The following is a 19,809-nucleotide window of genomic DNA, read 5'->3' as shown; positions in this document are numbered from 1 at the left end:
GTTTTGTGAAAATAGTAGCCTAGCTAAAATAACAGTCAGGCAAAGGAGAGCAAAGGAGCAAAAAGGAGAAAAAGGAGAGCTGTGGTTTGGGTGTAGCTCAATTCAGTGATGTAACAAGTAAAAGTAAGTAGTCTGATAAGGTGGATTTGTTTCCAAGGTTACTGTTGAACAGAAAACTGCTCTGTCTTTAGCCCTAGCTTGTTTGGCGCTAACTCTACTCCAAAGTAGGCTACTAAGTTGTAGTCAGCTCAATTAACCGTAACAAACAGTTAATTTTTGGCTTTGGTAGCAAGCTAACTAGCCAGTAGACTAATTTATCAAAACTAGCCCCTACTAAAGCTAGCTTCTACTAGATATGTTAGCTAGTGCGCAAATCAGATGTGTTAACAGCAAGATGGTTAGCTAGTTAACAAGCTGAAATGATCTAAACACAAAATAAATCAGATATATCAGTGGCTAAATAAGTTCCCAGTCAAAAACAGTACAGAAATTGAACACTTTACATTTACAAAATGAGCTGCCAGAGGATGCATTACCCTGCCTGAAAGCCTCTATTTACCCCAAAAAATGTTTTTGTTAATTAAAATCAAGGTGGGAAATTAACAGCAGCTACAATCCAAATGCTGGCAAATTTTGGATGTGGCTGGTAAGTTTGCTGACTCTGCCAGACATCTGTCAGCCACTTTGACCTGTGGATGAGAAAGTTAGTTTTGTGCTGTGATTAAAACAGTAAACCTCTTCACTGTGCTGGTACACACATCTTGTGGTGCGCTGTCTTATTATTTTGTTTGGAGGAGTTTAAATTCCTCTGCTATCTCTCAGTGCCTGGTCCGGCCCGACACCGCACCTTCTTATCTTCTATCATGACATTTATGTTCTAGTCTTTAAATCAGTTGGACCTCATTTCAATACCAGATTTAAGGCTGGGTGACTTTTCTCTGCTGAGGTTTTGTGTGCTATAATAATAGCTCTTACTGAGGGAGACAAAGACTTGATTCAGCGGTAAATGGGGATTTTGCAGTAATCGGATGTCTGAAAACAACGGCAGTTTATTTTCGTTCCTTGTGTAAAAATCCTCAGATGGTGAGTCACACAGAGAAGGCAAACGGTCAGGCAGACTGCGGTCAAGTGTCTGCAGGCTAGCAGCTGGAGCAGAGTCATAGACTGGTGCAGATATATAGACGAGTACTATCTGTGTCTCCAGATAGTGCAGATACAACCGGACAGCTTTGGTTTTGAAAGTCTGAACAGACGAATAATGGGGCAACAGACTCCAGACTGCAGATTTGGGCAAAATGGGAGAGTTTAGAGCTTATTTATTGACACATTTAAAGATGCTAAAACACAAAGAGGGGGAAAAATAGAGATGTTGCAGAAATAAATTAAGATTGTGAGTTAATCCCTCTCCATCCTCCCCAAGAGGCTTATAAAAGCATCTGACCTAGAAGCTGAAAATGCTTGAAAAGGAAAAGAAAATGACAAACAATGGTGATGAATGCTCATTTAATCTTATTCTCCCCGTGATGCGTCCACATTCAAGGCTGTTGGACTGTCTGGCACGTCAAGCGTACGTGCAATACTCCAAACTTTATTCACATTGACATCTACACATGTTTGTGGTTTGCCCTGAGATGAAAGCCCGACCACGTCTGCCGTATAATAGCTTTTGTTTGCCCTTTTCATTGGTCTGTGTGAGGATAGAGAAAACTCTGGGAGGTTGGCTGAGGGCTTGTGCCGCAGCAAGGGAAAAGGGTGAGCCAAGTCAAATGTCAATGAATAGGTCCATTGAGTGTGCAAAGATAAATAAAAGCACCATTTTCAGCAGTTATGTGTAATTTTTTCAGTAGTTCAAGACCAGTAGGTGCCCAGACCGGCCGGTGTCTCTGACTTTAGGCGGTAACTTAAGCAGCGGACCTGGTTGTAAACTCCCTGCTTGTTGATACAACCGCAACGAGAAATTTTGGGAGGTCAGACTGTGTGTCCGCATTTCTATGAAGTTACTGTGTACTTCCCTCCCTGCCCTCTACCTCCTCCTGACCTAGAAATATTCAAAGAAATGTAAGACGTGTAGGGCTTATCACATATTTTCTGCATACCAGTAGTTCTTCAGGAAGGTTTGGCAGACCATGAGTGATGTGTGCATTCATAGTAAAAGACAGTAAAGGTTGTATGATTTGGGCTGAGTTTACAACTGCAACAAAAAGTCATTTAGTCTCATATTCAGCCTTCAAATCTTATTTTTATATTTTTATAACTAAGAGGTGAGATAGCTCCACTTGTTTCCAATGCAGATTCACTTTTTTCAGGAATTTTCTAGAAATGAGTGTCAGTATCTTGAAACAAGTCAGAATAAGGCAGATCACTGCACTACTATCAAGAAAATGACACTTGATTCTACAAACTTCTTGAAACAAATTGATTTGCATTAGAAACAAGTGCAATTATCTAATGCCAGTGGCAGATTTTTGGAGATAATTCTGAATTTAGGACTCAATAATAGACTAAATGACTTGGTAAGATGGAGACTTTTTGCAGTGTGGGGTTCTATGGTTCTTCATGTGAAGGCTTCAGTAGTGAAGTGAGTGTTCAGTAAAGTGCGGTTTGTTTTGGAAGCGTTTATTGATGTTTCGGTCAGCAGGTGATGTGAGCCGCTTAACGGGTAAAAGCCCTAATCAGGGCAGATGGTCAGTCTGACCGGGGCGGGTGAGGTGGGCTACGGATCAATACATCAATTAACGGTTTTGTAAGTCACGTTTGCACTTAAAACATTTTAGCATTTTCATTGTGCTCGGCTCCAAAGACCTCTTCACGTGCCTGGATGGGGGTGGAGGGTGTGTGTATGTTTGGGAATGGGTGTGTATGTGAGTGTCTGTGTGTGTGTGTGTGTGTGTGTGTGTGTGTGTGTGTTTGGGAGTGGGTGGGGGGGCGGAGAAGAGGAGGGAAAGCAAAGTTACATAATCCCATATCATGTGTAATGACATACTGTATCCTAAATTGTGACAACAGTACATCAAAGTCAAAGCCTGTCTGAATTCAAAGCAGAGAAAATGTAATGATTCAAAAGTTATTGAATGTTTTTTTTTTATTTACTTAAAGTAATCTTGTTATTACCTGAAGAACTGAGGAAATAGTGTCTGTCTCATGTTTGTCTGTACTATCATTGTAACAAAATTCAGCATTATCATTTAATTTAGCCAGTTAACTTTTAGCAATGAATTGAATTGAATTGAATAGAATTAAATTAGAAAATAAAATCACATCACCCTTAGGCCTTCCCAAACCAAGGGGTTCAGAGTGTAGGAAATGCAAAAATAAATGAAAATGTAAAAAAAGTTAAAATGCAGGTTTGAATATTAGTCATCAAATCTTGTTTCGGTCCTTGAACATACTGTAAACACTAAAACCAAACGGCGAGGTCGTGTCAGGTGAACCCACCAGATAATGGTCGTGACATTTCACACTCTTCCACCATGTGGCTTTGTTTAATTTAAAGTTTTGGCAACCAGAAGTCACTTTCCTGTTTTCCAAACTCAGGGTTACATCATGCGTTTTTAGGGGCATCTGGTGCGTGACGCCACTCTGTTCCAAGATTCGGGTTGGGGAGATTTTGGTTTGCCGATTTTTAATAATAAAAGAATAAAACTGAACCGGTTACAATAAAGCTCTCAGTCCATGAACTGCTATCGGATTCTTGTGAAATGAAATCTTCTCATGTGATGTAAAGCTGTACTTTGTGGGGCATTATATAGCAGCGTGAGGCAGAGCTGACCGCAGGCGGCCGATACACTCATAGCTTCCTCCTGTTATTATCGTGATTGACCTCAGTCAGTTAATTGTCTCTCTGTGCGTTAACACCCAAAGGACTGACGGGTATTCATCAAGAGGATGCTGCGGTTATTGTATTTCAAACCAAACATCAATTCCCTGCGTGATTCAATCAAGTTTAGGCGCGATTAACTGATAACTGGGCTTGTGAGTGTAAAGGCTGGTTAGAGGAATATTCTGGCTTTTTATTACAATGAGCAGGCTTTGCACAACCAGAACATTTTAATGACTTTCACAACATGTTCCTTCAGATCTATCTATCTGTAGCTGATCTCAGTGACAGCTCCTGAACCAGCAGCTTATTACCGCTTCACTGCCAGCCTCTCTACTTTATTTACTGTTAGAAGTTGTGCAATGCAGTGCTGCACACAAAACAATACAATCATGAATTCAACTGGTAGTAGTTTACTGTGATGTTAGATATTTGGAGGTGGATGTTCATGCTTGGTATGGTTTCTGTTATTGTTTATTATGGGCTCTGCTCACTGATGAAAAGCTTAACTGTTTAATTCGTTTGTGTCTTTGTTTCTGCAGCTTGCCTGTTCAGGTACAATGGCCTGTCCTTCGTCTACCTCATCTATCTCCTGCTTATTCCACTCTTCGCGGAGCCCACAAGCACAACCATGCAGGGTAAGGTCCAGCTCTCTTTAAAGTGTCATGTATTCGATGGCTTTAGCCTGTCCATCGCCTGGAGAATCGGTCTGTTTCCCAAAAACCCCTCAATATTGTTCTCTGTGTAATATAAACCAGTCCTCCTCCACAGGACTTTAATTTCCTTGAGATGAGGATGGATTTGGCATAGAGTTCGGTCCATGAAAGGTAATTTTGGTTAGCGTGGGCATGGGTCCATCTGCGATAATAAAAATGATCCATGACTAGGCAGGTCGGAGATGGAAAGGTATGATCCATTAGGGCCAAATCAGAACCAAAAGTCCAGTTGATGCAGATTGTTAGGCAAAGCAGTTAAGGCTCAGGTTTAGGTCTAGCCTATTTGCACATACTGCACATACAAAAGGTAAAACCACAACAAAAAGAGAAGAAAAAAGGAAACACAACCTGTACAATTGAGACAAAGAAACTCCAAGGAGCTTATAAAAATTAGAAAAACTAAAAAAAATCGAGTTGAGCAGGGTTTGGGATGAGGGCTTTTTTTTTTTTAAATGGCTGACCACTGCAATTATCAAAGGACGATATCAAAGTAGCTCTACTGGTTCTTTAGGTGGTTTTCATTTAGTAATACCATGATCTAAGTGCATTTGACAAGGAATATTAGTTAATGCAGCCGAGGAGAAGCTTGAGGTGAAGCTCGGTATTTCGCTTTTTTTGATAGTTTGATTTAAAAAAGAATTTACTAAACCCTCAAACCGAGCGTCAGCATCCACGTCGACCTTTGATGTAGTTATGTGTAGCGGTCAGCCATCTTCTAAAAAAATGCAAACGAGAATCAGCCTCTGAGGGTTATGAGAAGTGACTGAGGTGGCTGTTCTCTTTACGGCCGATGAGTGTGGGATTGCGGTTGGGAAAGAGAGCTTGACGGAGTTCAGCCGCGCCGCGCTGCACCTCCCTCACCGCAAAATACTAAACGGCACACCTCCCACACCGCTCATATTATAGGGGTTTCTGTAGGAGACCACATGCAGTGTTTAATAATACATAAAGCCATATCGGTGGAAGGAACAACATCCAGTCAGTGAGCTGTCTCTGCTCGTCTCCAGCTGAAATAACAATCAGGAAGTGAAGGAGGAGAGAGAGGAAGGGAGGAGAGGAGAGGAGAGAGTGGAGAAAGTGGACCACTTACGCTCTCATCAATAGTTAAAGAGAGAAGTCTTCTAGTAAAGCAAAATGTTCATGTCTCGGATAGCTGTTGACTTCAACCGTGGTTCAACGAATTCCAGTTGTGTATGGTTTTAAACTAGGCAAGATGTTTATGTAAAGATGCACCCGTCTTATCAGCCTGCAACAGAGAAGTCCCATCCGCCCTAATTGAGACTAGTTTTTCCGTATTTGCCCAAATTAAATTCTAGCATTGGGTATGGACGCTTTTCCGCCCACAAGAAGTACATTACATTACATTACAGTACATTACGTCATTTAGCAGACGCTTTTGTCCAAAGCGACTTACGATAAGTAAGAAGTGATGAATTGATAGTTAAAGAGGAACACCGGCCATTTAAAAAACTGTAATATTAATACAACTTCATTGAAGAGACACTGTCGCCTGCTCACGCTCAGAAAGGTTTGGGATTGTTTTCCTGTGTTAGAAGCATTTATTGTTCACATAAGGAATTCAGATTGTGACAGAATGTATATTTAGATCACAGATTTCATTGCAACAGTTTAATTTAACAAGGAAGTCCAACTTAATTAAAAAAACATATCTTTTTCATGAGGGACCTCGCCTGTGAACTGAAGCTGACTTTGGTAGATTTCCACTAGGTTATGTTTACGTAACCTTTCCAGACACTATTGCGTGTACGTTGGAAGTTAGGATGAAGTGGAAACATAAAAGAGGTGAATACATGTAAATTGCCACAGGCGTTGGCTGGTATTTGATCTTTCTGCTAGTGGGACGCCAGCCAGGACATGTACCATCTGTCTGCTGTCAGCGAGGAGGGATGCAGGCTGAGAGAGATACAGCATGAGGACGATACAGTGGACTGGACTGTGGAGTAAACCATTACATGTAATAGGATTCCTGTAATCTGATTACAAAACACTGATACCTGCAATCATTACAGTTTCTTAAAACAAACCAAAATTATCAGATTACAGATACTTTTGAAAAATAGGTAATTACCTGTTGGATTACTCAAAATATTTTTAAAAATGCATTTTGATTTGGCACACAGCCATATAATTTTACATATAATTTTACTTGTACTTGAAGTAATTGCAGGTAATGATTCTAATAACATTATTCAAATGAGAGTATTGAAAATTGTCAGTTGTCCATTTAACTCCAGATACTATAGATTTTGGATGCAAGGTAATTCAAAAGTAATGACAAGTAATTAGATAACCAAATTGGGGTAATCCAATTAATTATGTCGCTGATTATAAATTGAAGCAGATAGCCAGTAATCTATAGAGTTGCATTTTGAAAGTAAGCTATATGTCACGCTCCTGGCTGTGACATATAGCATTTAAATTGTTCACTTATTTAACATATTCAAACCTCCTATAAGTGTAGATACACACTGACAGCACAAACTTTAAAAATACACATCTAATCATGCACAGAGACACACTCTGCATTTTTGAGTTGCACTAGTGGGAATTAGAAAAGGGATTGAGCTAAATTCAGTGCTTTGTTTTGATGGTCCGTTTCATTTTGCCTGTTGAATCTTAAAGGACATGAGGCATTTAAATTGGTATTGTTAATTTAAACCAGATGTTAAACATGAATAATTCATTAGGTGTAATTTTCTTTTAAAAGCCACATCAATGCAATAAGCCCAAGCATACGTCAGTACAAGATTCCAATCCTAACTGGAGGAACAATATCTTATGCAACCTGTTGTTTGCGATTTACTCGACTCGACGTCCCCTGAAGGCATTAAACTCTCAATGGACATTAACAAAATATAAACTGTTTCTCCCATATGGGTAATAGATATTTTAAGAGCCTGTAGATATTGTATGCCTTGTTGAATGGGCACTGACGTGACTATCTCCTCAGGGAGTCTTTCAGTATATATGAAAGTTGTATAAATATTTGATGTTATGGCTGGTTTATCAGGTTTATGTATTAGTTTGCAGACCTAACAGATGGTATCTGATTTTCACATATCACCTACTTTGGCTCAGTTTGTGCTTTTCTCTTATCAAACCTTTTAAATGCCCTGAGACACTTTTTCTCTCTATTGCCAAATAGATCATTTTTCTAATTTCTCATGTGTGTCTGGCATTGGTTTCCTCTGAGCGGCCAAATGATTGCATCGGTGTTCAAACCATTTCATTGGTCCTTTCAGAAACGATGGCCTGGCAGGACCACATGGGTAAAGCAGGACATTATAGTGTTGAATGGATAAGACTCAGACTCTCTGATTGATTAGGGAAAAAGCAGTGACTGTTAAATTCAAACTGAACAATGCCCTTTATTTTGGCAGCATTTAAAAGTACTCTAGGGATGGCATTTTGAGACTGAATAACGAAGCGAAGCGAAATGCTAATTCAGGATGAGCGTCACGCAACCGAGATAGATGGCAGTCGGACAACAACAAAAAATCTGTTACAAATAGGAAAGAAAGGGACAGAGCCAAAGCACTCGCATTGTCCAGAGCCTGAGGACCAATTTGGGCCCAGAAGCTCGCTAACAGTCCTCATACCTTTTATTTACAAGCATTCTTTTCCCTCTTTGTGAATGCCGAGGGAATTGCAATGGGAAATTAGCACAAATTGTTTTCACTTCAACATTTAATAAGCCTGCCATGGGCTGTTGTTGGGCGCATTTGATAAGGTTAGCCCACGATGGCCTGCTGCTCGGCAGTAGCACCTCACCTTAGCCAGGATATGGTGCCATACTATAGTAAAACTGCTAAGTGTTCCCCATAAGGATGCATTAAATTTAATGAGGCTGCACAGAGAGAGCTGGCCTGGTGGAGATGTTCCCCGTGAAGAACCATCGGACCAAACCATGCTAATACTTTGGACACTCTAATCTTTTTTTTAATGAAAGGGATGATTGTGGATAACAGGGGGTCACTGTCATTCTCTTATCAAAACAGAGGTGTCTCATCGCGTTTTCCTTTCCCTGAGGATGAAAATGTTCATTTCCGCACTAAGAGGAGGTCTAAGAAAGCCTACTGTAGAGAATCATCACCATAACAACTCCTGAAATTATCCCAAATACCTGTAGGTGCGCTATAAAATGGCCATGTGTTGAACAGCTGTGGTAGCTCTTCAATCTGCCCTCATCCTTCCCATCCAGGATCAGTTAGATCCACGGCTTATGAGGACGGTTGCGTTCTTTACTCACATTACAGGAAGGCACCGCTCCAATTCAGAACCCCTATATGTTATTCCTGTAGTCTCGGACTGTCAAGTTATTATTTGTGAATATGAACGACTCTCCCAAAGCCAGAAACCAGATAATCAAACTTGTGGCGTAATCAGGTGTAAAGTCTGGAGCTGCTCCTTACACAATGAATCAGAACTTGGCTTCGTGGACCGCCAGAGTGTTTATTTGAGGTTTCAACTGAAATAAGCTTTGCTCTATAGCAGTGTTGCCAGTTCTGAACCACAATATGTGCCCTAATCCCCCGAAAATCCCCCTTGGGTGCTCTCCCGGTCAGCTTCACCATCTTTCCCAATTCATTCTCTATGGAGCAGCTCTGGGCTTTATACCTGATGACAAAACAAGTGTGAGTCTTTGTTCTCTTGTTTTTGCTTTGGGAGAAAGTTGTCCATGTTCGCAAATATTGATCGATCTATTTTAGGAATAACATATAAGAATTCTTAAATTGAGTGGTGTTCTCATTCAAAATGCCTTTAAAGTGGCAGCACTTTTAAGAGGGAACAAAATTGTGTTTGTGTGTAAATCCTGAACAAAGCTCTCTGAGTCAAGGTAAACCAACCAGCAAAGAGACTTTTTTTGCACACAAATGGAATAACATATGGAAATTCTTAAACTGAGCGGTGTTACCCTTTACGTTGTGAACTCAGCGTGGTTGTCCTCCTCCCCAGGCCACACAGGGCGTCTGCTCCAGTCCCTGTGTTTCACCAGTATGACCTTCCTGCTGCTCCACATCATCTATCAGATCACCGTCAACAGCCTGCTGGCCGGGAACTCCATCGACTCCGGCTTCAACTGTGAGTAGACTGTTGCCTTTCTGGTCAAGGTCTGTAATGATAGTGGGGTTTGGCCATGTTGTAAATATAGAAATCACAGCGCTTCACGGGGCAAACTGCTCAACGTCCCAGAAAGGATCCGTGAGCGATGAAAAAGGAAAGTCAGGAGGAATGCAGTTGATTGATTGATTTTGTCTTTTTTCAGTTGTTGTTGCTGCAGTCTGCAAACCTTTTTAAAGACATGCAAGAAGCAACTTGTATGTCTTGAGAAAGGTCTGCAGCTCTTAAAAGTCTTTTTTCCTTCTTGTTTCAATTATCATATGACACTTGACACTTTTCCACAGTAGCTTACCATGAGTGCATACAGTTTCAGTATGGGTGGTCCCAATGGGAATCAAACCCTGAACCCTGGCAGTGTTAGTACCAATTGAGAAAGCCATTTTTTGGGCTACATACTGTTTGTGTAGCTCAAAGACTTTTTATTTTTTATTTACCCCAATTTTTTCCCTGCATGCTCTCAGCGTTCATGTAAGATCAAAACAGTGAGATCTCTACTTGTTTGGGCTAATCACCCACATGTTCACGACAGGCTGTGTGCACACGTGTGTCCCATCCATCACATAAGTCGTTTTGTGCTGAAACTCTGACCCGAGGTATTGAAGGGGAGTCACAGGGTTGTATATCACCAGGAAGGTGTAGCTTTTTCACAGCCTGAGGGAAAGTTTCCATCCAAAAAACGAAGTGAAGACATGCTCCCTTCGCAGCAGTAGGGCAATACATTGAGGTAAACTATGCCCTCTAATAATAATTTAAAAACTATAGGAATATCCTCACTCTTATTGCATTTTGTCACATAGTGTAGATTTATGAATATAACACATTCCTCGATTTAATTAGCTTCCTTGTGCCATATGGTACCTAGAAAAAATAAATGTCTTGCAGCCTGCTAAGAAAACACTGCAAGCTACTGACTGAGTGTTGGGAAGGTGTTAATAGTTGGCCTTGGGCTTCTCATGAAACTCGGTATCAAACTGTAAAATTTGAGTGTGTCTAGACGGGACAGACCCTGACCTTGTGTTCTAATGACTTGTACTTTCTAATGGAGGTAAAACTCATTTTCCACCATCGAAGCACAGCCAACATTACTCAAAAGGCAGAACGGACCTTATCGCCTCAGGCGAAAACGCACAGTGCACAGCAGACTAAATATTCGCTCAAGGAAGCTCTCAAGGGCCGCAGCTTTTGGCATATCAAACCGTTGTGTAATTAAGGAATATGATCCATGCAGTTAGCAGGTTGCAGGGAAAACTGATCCAGTAGAACATTTGTTTTTATTTTATTTTATTTTATTTTATATGTGTATTTGATATTTTGTATTTATTTGCTTTAAGTTCTATTTATTTACATATATATATTTTTTATTTTTATTTGGTTTATGTTTTATTTAGCTAAAAAATTGACTGTTATTGCCATTTACAGTATTAAATCATGAAACATCTATTAGTTGTTAGCTGTTTTTTTTCCCTTTTTAAATAAATCTTTGCAAAATAAGTTGAAAATCTCTACTTTTCTAGAAGTACCATTCCATCCTCTATCGTTCCTGTTGACATTTCTTGTGTCAAACTTTATATCATACAGCTCTGTTGGAGTGACATTTATGAATAACATCCTTTGTAATTATCTGCAACATTTAACAGTGAAATCCCAGTTTGAGCCCTCGGCTGCTCAGAATTGTTTTACAGTGAACAGCCGCTGGTTCCTGGCTGTCATTAGACAATTAATGAGGCACATGGTAGAAGAAATATAACATCAGACATCAGCCGTGAAGAAAGGATTCATATTGAGCTAAAGAAAATAGAGACAAAGTAATTTTTCTCAGTAAAGGAAGAACTGACAACCACATTTGTAAAGCACTTTTCTTCATAATGTTATAAGTTTGGATAATACGATAATACTAAAAAGAAACATTTGAAAACATCTTATTTATGAGCCACTGTGAAGATCTGTGTAAATATTGTTGGGTTTTCCTCTTCCTGGGGTTAATGTCATCCTATTTGGAGTTATTGTTATTTAACATATGAAACAGGAAGCCTAACATTACTCTTTGTCCCCTCGATATACTGCCTCTGCTCTGCGAATAAACGCCTTATCTCAGGTTTCCATATCTGATATTTAGCCCCTCGACACCCTTTTCCTTTTGGCAACCGCGTATAAACAAGAAGTCCTCCTTTGCGCTGAGGCGGTTATCCTCCCCCTCAGATAACTTTATATCATTTCCTCCGTGTCTGTACTCGCTGGAGCCAAATAAGCCATTAGAGCAGTAAACTGAGTTGAGTATGAATGGGAAAACCCTTCCAGAAAGCTAACATCTCCAGCCGCCGCAGCAGGTCAGTGACTGGTCACCAGATGAGCCGGGCCTGGCTGCCTTTGGAGTCATCTGTCATTCCTCTGTGCTGACTCAACGTGGCTCGAGTTGCACTTGCAAATAATAAGCGTTTTGTATTAATTTCCACGGAGTATCAGATGGGTGGATCTCATTACAGCAGAACATTTCAGATAGGATCAAGTTGTCAGTGACAGAAAGTACACTGCACTGACTGACTTTCAAATACTTTCCTGTGATTGTCTAAACTTTTTGGCACTCATTGTCCTGCGTGGCAACCCCCCACCCATCTGGCGACTAAGCAGGTTAAAACAAACCATAAAAAGGAATTGCACATGCGATCTGACCCACATCTAATGGCGATGGACATTTCACCAGCTCATAAGCAGTAAACGGCCTGGTGAATAGCCATTTTGTGGCCGGCTCCTGCGGGACACTTGGCAGTCCTCAGAAGCCCCTTTAGAAGTCGCTCCTTTGCGCTGACCTTTACCCCCCCCCCCCCCTCCGTATCCCCACCCACCCACGCATATCCTCTCCACTGTTCTCCGAATGCGACACTGAATTCACTGAATTCTCCCTCGGCGTACGAATTGTCAGATAATAGTTATGATGTGCCGAAATCGTTGACGCTGCAAATCATCAGTCTCTGTGGAAAAGGGCAGCTGGCAACAGGCCCCAGAGACAGAAGAGAGAGTGCGAAAAGCGCTGCGGAGAGGTTAACGGCCCAGCAAGTACAAAGGGCGTTTTATGATGCTCACATAAAGTCTGACGACAGGTATTTTTGGTGCCTGGCTGGACCAGAAGACGGCCTCGCCTCAACGAACACAACTTTTGTCGAAGTAACACCTTCTTCGCTGTGCTCGGGCTCTCTTGTACTGTACAACACAACGTTCCTCCTCACAGATCCTTATGGATGAGACTGGCCTGACTTCACCTCTGGCATTCCAAGTGCATGATCTCATGAGCAGGATGGGTCTCCTCTTGCACCTGTAGGTTCAGTTTGGGCTGGGTGAAGTTAGGTGTTGCAGATGTTTGGACTTGGGCATTCCTGAAATAGCTCTGTTTTGCTTGTGGTCATTGTGCGGACATTTTGAGCTGAAGAGTTTCTATTTGAAGACTTAAAGGGGCATTAAGTAAGCTATGACCTCTATCAGCTTCTGTCGGCGACTAGAAGGAATTGTAACAACATTGATACACCTTATCTCTTCCTACGCACTTCCTTCTGTCCCCTTGAGCTACGGGCCTGTAATTCACACAAACAATAAAGTCACATTTTCACAATAGAGACGAGTAAGGTAGCTAATTAGAACAGAGATCCAACAGAAAAGTCTAGTGAAGATATCACGTTGAAATATGCTGTACTGTAATAATAATACTGCTTTGTCTTCTGCTGTTTTGGCTTGAGAATAAGGCTTTTTAGCTTTCGTAGCTGAAATGTATGGAGATGCTGCTCGGTCACTTACAGTATAGCACCCTCTTCCATCGTTGTGCTGTTGAAATTTTGGGGTTTGGGAGTGTCTTGATATGCCAACGGGTGAGGAGTTTTTGTTCTAAAACAGAATACAGGCCAGAAAGTGAGTTTTGAAAGCGAAAAATCTCAGCACTTGCCCCTATTAACTCCCCACAGATATATTACCGTCATTCTGTGCTATAGGGAAAGTAAAAATCATACTTTCTGACCATTTAACCGCCTTCTTTTTTTACCACACACAACATTTGATTTAACTATCCCTTGTGCTAGTGAGGGTGAGCGCCTATGTAGAAACCTGGCTTGGATGTTGGAAGAATGTGAAGTGGGTGAAGGTGTGATCAAGTGTGCTCCCCCCATCACAGATGTTTTGTTACATTAGGATCACTATTTCTCATCACATTTCTGTTGCTCAACACTAATCAGAACTATACTCCTCTACTCTATACCTTCCTAAAACAGACATTTCTATTATTTGCTGACATGGGGATTTGGACCTGGCCCTGTCACCCTGCTATTTATGGGTTTATAAAATCTGTCAATAGCAAGGCCGCTGTTTTAAGAGTAATGCTGTAACACAAAAGTTTTGTTCTGAGAGTCCATTACTCCTCTGACTCACCTTGACTGGAATTCAGAGATTTCCTGTTCCTATGACTCATTTCTTATTGGAAATTTGGGGTGTGTCATCTATGAGAAGATTCTATTAAGATTATATTTTGACAGGATATTTACTGCTGTAGAAATGCATAATCCTACATTTGCATATGAAAATTGAAAAAATGAGATATCCAGCATTTGAAAAAAAAAGTAACACCTTCTCTCACATAAAGATTAATGGTACTTTTTAAAGGATAGTAGCTAACATAAATCCATGGTTGAAAAAAAATATCACTTTTACAGACTGAATCCTCTGTATTTTAGAGATATTGAATGATGAACTTTAGGTAATGATCTTCTTTTCCCCCAAAATTGATGTATAACATTTTGGAATAGAAGTCTTATACTGTTTTGACAAGAATTGGTGTAGAAAGGGTTTTCTTTTTGCGATTTACAATCTGCAAATTGTTTGGGTTTGTCCACATGTCGGTACTGCAGATAAAGACATCCTGATCATGGGCGTAGGAAGCACGGGGGACAGGGGGGACATGTGCCCTCCAATATTAAAAGATGCTTAAAATGTCTCCCTCAAAAAATAAACCACGACATGTTATTTTGCCTCCGCATTGAAAAATCAACCGCGGGACTTTTATTTTGAAAAGCTGTTGACTTCGTGCAATGTGGAATGAAGTTGAATGAAAAGAATATCTCCATATGAAAAAAGTGTGCCACAAGAAATAGAGTTGATAAGGCTTCATATCAGTGAGGAGCAGACAGCAGCCAAGGGAGCGCTCCAAACTGCAGCCAAAAACAAAGCTGCATAGCATGTGAAGAGGTGTCACTCTGGCCCTAAATTAAATATATTAAATATATAATTACGTGTTCTGTTCCGTTCATTCCACTGACGTTTTGGCATGCAAAGGCAGATTGTAAAGAATATAATGGCTTACATTCTGATGCAGGACTTTGTGGGCCAAACGACAATGGAATGATATTAACTGTGTAGAAAAAATAAATACATTTATATTGTGAGCAGAGTGATGCCTCTTCACTTGATCTGATGGAGCAGAGCAGTCAGTGGAGCACAGGGCCGTTAAAGTGTCAATCATAATGAAGAATTCATGGTAATCAAACCGCAAGATGTCCAATCAACACTACTGGTCAGGTGCCGATAGAGAGAGAAAAGAAAAAAGAGGATGTGCAGCAAATGAAAGGCATGATATTGCGCCAGTGAGGAATAAATGTGTAAACAGTTAAATAAAGCTATATGACTGTCAACAACAAAAGGTCAATAGCTTCGTTGCCACTGCTTCCAAAAAGCACAGACAGCTCTATCCATCAGTTATGTAAAGACAATACTTTGTCTATTTGCCTCAGTGTCCTGTATGCTTGTAAGTATGTAATCTTTCTCTGATATTATTACAGCACTATATTTTCATCTGTGCTGATTTTTAAAATGGCAAGGTAGGTTAGGCCTAGTTATTTTGCAGCTAAACTTAAACTTAATTCTTCACCATATTGGATGGCTTGCATCTTGTCTGAAATGTTGCTTTGCATGGCTCATTATCCTGCCGTAATGGAACAGGTGCTGTGCTGGCTTTTTGTATGTAGCCTACTTTATAATGAACATCTTTTCAAGCTAAAGCCAGTCAGTGTTGTAGCAGGTCTTGGAGAAAAAACACACTTGGCTCTTAAAAAGGACCAGTGCACCGCAAAAAATAAATGACTAGAAACCAGATAATATCAGTGCAGTTAGTTGGAAGGAAAATACAACTACATAAAACACTGTAATTCGAAGATGGAAATTATTATTATTGTTATTGTATTATTATTAATGAGAAACAGGTGAAACTAGATAGATTGGCTGAAAGCCTGCTGTAACCAACACATAAAGTCTGATCTGTCACTTAGCACCTGAGTCATTCTTTCTTTATTTTCAGATAGCCTTTTTAAAAGTTACTAGAAATGAGTATTGCAGAGCTGGTTTTTGAAAAGTTTTCCTCCTGCGGAGCATGCCCCGGGACCCCAGTAGTCAAATCTGGCCCCCCCAATGGCCAACTGCTTCCTACGCCCATGATCCTGATGAAACACTTTGCCTAATGTCTGTGTTGAGCGCTGTCAGTGAAGTGTGTCTCAACATCTTCACACTCCTCACTGCGCTCTTCAGACCAGAACCTCCAGCACTATAGCCGCTCAACACCTAATTAGCCGCCTAATAAACTGACAAAACACCCTGCCATATCGATGTGTCACTGAGACAAGATTCCCAAGACCCAAACTGATGTTATGTTTGTCTTGGCAATGGAACAAAGGCCAATCAGCTTTTGGCAATTCCTTCAATGTGTGAGTTGAATACCTGGAAATGTTGCTTTGAGCTCTGGAGTGACGTTCAGGAACACTTCAGCCAGTTCAAGGGGGGGAAAACAAAGATCATGTGAAATGTTTTATTTTCTTGTTTGAACATTTAGGATATCCCTACAGTGCTCACCAAAAGAGTTTTGTTCTAAGATGAAATATCCGCTGAAATGAAAAAAATGATTCCTACTTTTACAAAATGATTTAAAACAAGTTATGGAGCTTTTTAAAGGATGGTAGGTAACTTAAGTCCTTGCCAAAAAAAACACATTTACTGACTGGATCTGGATTCTTTACATACTGTATATGTTCTCTCTATATTGGCTATATGGCAATTCAACACTTAATCTTTATATATGTTATATATATGCTCCAATACATTGTTTTGGAAATGAACTCCTCTTGCTAATGCTGTGCTAATAGTTATATGACAATTGTGCTCATTGACCACCCATGTAACACCCATTTTTGATATTCAAATGAAGTGACTATTTATGCTATTAAGTGTTATGCCAGGGGTTATGATGCATTTCTTTACCCAACAATATTAATATTCAATAAATGTCTTCCTGTGTTTTTGCCCAGGTTCCATGTGGGAGAAATCACTAAGGCAAATTGGCTTTGAGAGGTAAGACATTGATGATATTCCATCTCCATCCCTCATCACCACCACAACAAAAGTGTTCAGTGCACTAACATGTAAAACTGATAATGATATTGCAACATATTTTGACAACACATTAGAGTTTTCTGTGAATCACTTAGCAGTACAGAAGCTTTAGCTTGATGAGAGCCAGAAAATGAATCCTTTGGAGAGCAGAGTAAAAAAAAAAAAATGTTTCTGAATCACATCTTCCCTGACGATCATGCAGCATAAAGTGTGTGACTGTGGGCTTTGTTTAACTGAGCACGAAGCCTTTCCCCAGTCGGGCAATCCAGACACCGTCGCTTTCAGGAAATGATTCTGGACTCAGCCCAGTGACTGTGGGCTGATGAAAGTAAAGGTCAGCGATATCACGACCCATACAGAACGATGATGGCATTAATGCTTCATTCTTAAAGGGACAAAATGTCTGCTCTATTCAAAACCAACAGTAAAAGCCTTTGGAGTTGCAATTCTATGTAAAGATTTTGAAAGATCATACATGTGGTTCTTACACTGGATGATATAAGAGCAGAATCTTCCAGTGTATTTACAAGTAGTACCTTACAAAGTGTCCTAAATATAGCACCACCTCAACAACATTAAAAAACCCTTTTTGCATCTGGCCCGTCACCTGACAGGGTTTGTAAACGCTCCCAACCTGTCCCTCTGCGATTTCCTTGATGAACGCCAAACCTGATTACGCCTGACAATCAGTTGACAGGCCTATTTTTCAAAGCCTTTGCTGCCGTATCTGTCTCCCCCCCCGCCCCCCCACGCCGCACCCCCACCCCCCACTCCACCCCCCCCAGTGATCGTATTAAATGTGGTTTCCTGAGTACGGGAATGTCCAAACTCAGCCACGTCCTTTTTCCAGTACTCAGCAGCCCTCCGTGGATAGTATACTGTAAGTGGCGGAAGCTGAGCCGTAAACAATTTATCCCCCCCGCATTTACCTGTTTGTGTCGAGGAACATATACACATATATATATATATATATATATATAAGTGCAGCTATGTCTGCATGTGCTATACAGGCGGATGCTTTCTCCCGTTTCCTGGCCTGTATGGAAGAGATGCTGTAGGATGTTCCATTAACCTTAAAGATGCAGACAGGATCTAAAGTCAGACGTATAGGGATCTAATGAGGATTCCCAGCTGTTGTGTATCTTTTCAAGGAGAGACTCACTCTGTTTCCTCAAGCCTGACCTTCTCAAACCCTTACTGAATACCAAATATTTGTATGGTTTTGAACATATTTTGTGGTTTGCGTATTTGTAGTTTTGAGCTCAGGCTGTGTGAGTGATTCCCGCTGTGGCCCTTACAGACAGTGAAGACAGGTCCTACCACCGCTAATGTTATTGTAATACATCTCATGTGATAAGCAAGGGAAACTACGAGTCATAACAGTTACTGGCTCGACCCTGTCTGGCACTGAGGATTTCCATCTCTTTCATCCATGTGAGAATATGATGCACGAAGCTTCACAACAATAAAGCAGGCATCACATGGAAACAGACGCCCTTGATTAGATTAAACTCGCCAACGGGAGCCAAAGAGCCGACTATTTATCTGAATGTGCGTTTTCCATTGTGTTGATTAGCACTTGGTTTTCAACTTGTTAACTTTAACGGGCTTTTTTCATCCACTCAAGGCCAAAGTGAGATTGGTTCTGGTGTTGCCGCTCTTTGAAACAGCCAGTTGTTTATATCACGATCCAAAGATTTGTTCAGCTTTCTCTGTGCAACCTGTGCCGCAAAATCACGAGTGTTTTGTTTATTGTAAACAGTTTAATTACACTTGGAGAACAGCTTGAAATATAAAGAAAACACTTCTGTGGCCAAACACAGGATGCAGTGTGATTGCTGTAAAACCGAAATAGAAATTGGTTTGGATGGTAAAAAGTAAGTTTTAAAGGTTTTGAAACCTGTTAGCCATTTCAAGGACAATTTTTATTTGCGTTAATCGTACATACAATCATGACACATCGTAAAACTTGTCCTCGAGCATCTGACTGAATCATCTGAAACCTCTTGTTACTGCAGCTGTCATGGCAACTGTCGCCCACTACTGTTCACCTTCCTGTTTGAACAAATCTTTATGTATTTAATTAAAGGTGAACAGACTAATCAAATAACAAATGCTCCAAAAGCTTTGTTTGCCTATGGCAATATAACCACAGAACTTCAAACAATGTCATACTTTGACCAATCAATGAAAGGACGCTCTGTGCGGACCAGACATCAGGACCAGAGTCAAATATTCTTTGTATAATTCATTCTGTGTGGTGCAGAATTACTGCAGAATACTTTATATGTCACATGAGCAGATTTTCATAATCAAAATTGGCACACATTTCAAAAATCGACATCAATTTCAATCCACTTCACTTAATTTTATGTATTTGAACGAGAGAGAGAGAGATGATTGTGTACGCTTCCCTGTTATGAATACTAAATGAAGACTATAACAAAATCATGCAATTTTCAAGGGAGTAAACATGTTTTTCAAAGTTCCAGTTGAAAAAAACAACAACACTGCACTCTCTCATAGCTTGTTGCTTCAATGGAATTTCACTCACTTGTTAATGGCAATGCATTTAAAACAGGCAGGCGTGATTTCATTAAAGTGGGTGGAACTCCATATAAAAGTTGTAAGCATACAACACGTATTAAAAGAACAGTCGAGGAGCGGAAAGAAATCCAGATTCCCATGCTTTCATCTGAACAGGTAGTGTTCTCTGACGCA

The 19,809-nt window shown here is 40.5% G+C and overlaps 1 protein-coding gene across 1 annotated transcript in view; it reads left to right on the top strand.

Moving 5' to 3' along the window:
• piezo2b (piezo-type mechanosensitive ion channel component 2b) overlaps positions 1 to 19,809 on the top strand; it is an 82,547-nt gene that overhangs the window by 3,660 nt on the left and 59,078 nt on the right. The window contains exons 2-4 of the mRNA XM_071924320.2: positions 4,360 to 4,455; positions 9,511 to 9,636; positions 17,004 to 17,046. Of these exons, the coding sequence (XP_071780421.2) occupies positions 4,360 to 4,455; positions 9,511 to 9,636; positions 17,004 to 17,046 (265 nt within the window). The remainder of the gene's footprint in view (positions 1 to 4,359; positions 4,456 to 9,510; positions 9,637 to 17,003; positions 17,047 to 19,809) is intronic.

The sequence above is a fragment of the Centroberyx gerrardi genome, chromosome 13 (assembly GCF_048128805.1).
Source record: "Centroberyx gerrardi isolate f3 chromosome 13, fCenGer3.hap1.cur.20231027, whole genome shotgun sequence".
Lineage (NCBI taxonomy): Eukaryota > Metazoa > Chordata > Actinopteri > Beryciformes > Berycidae > Centroberyx > Centroberyx gerrardi.
This window is presented reverse-complemented; position numbering and strand designations above follow the sequence as displayed.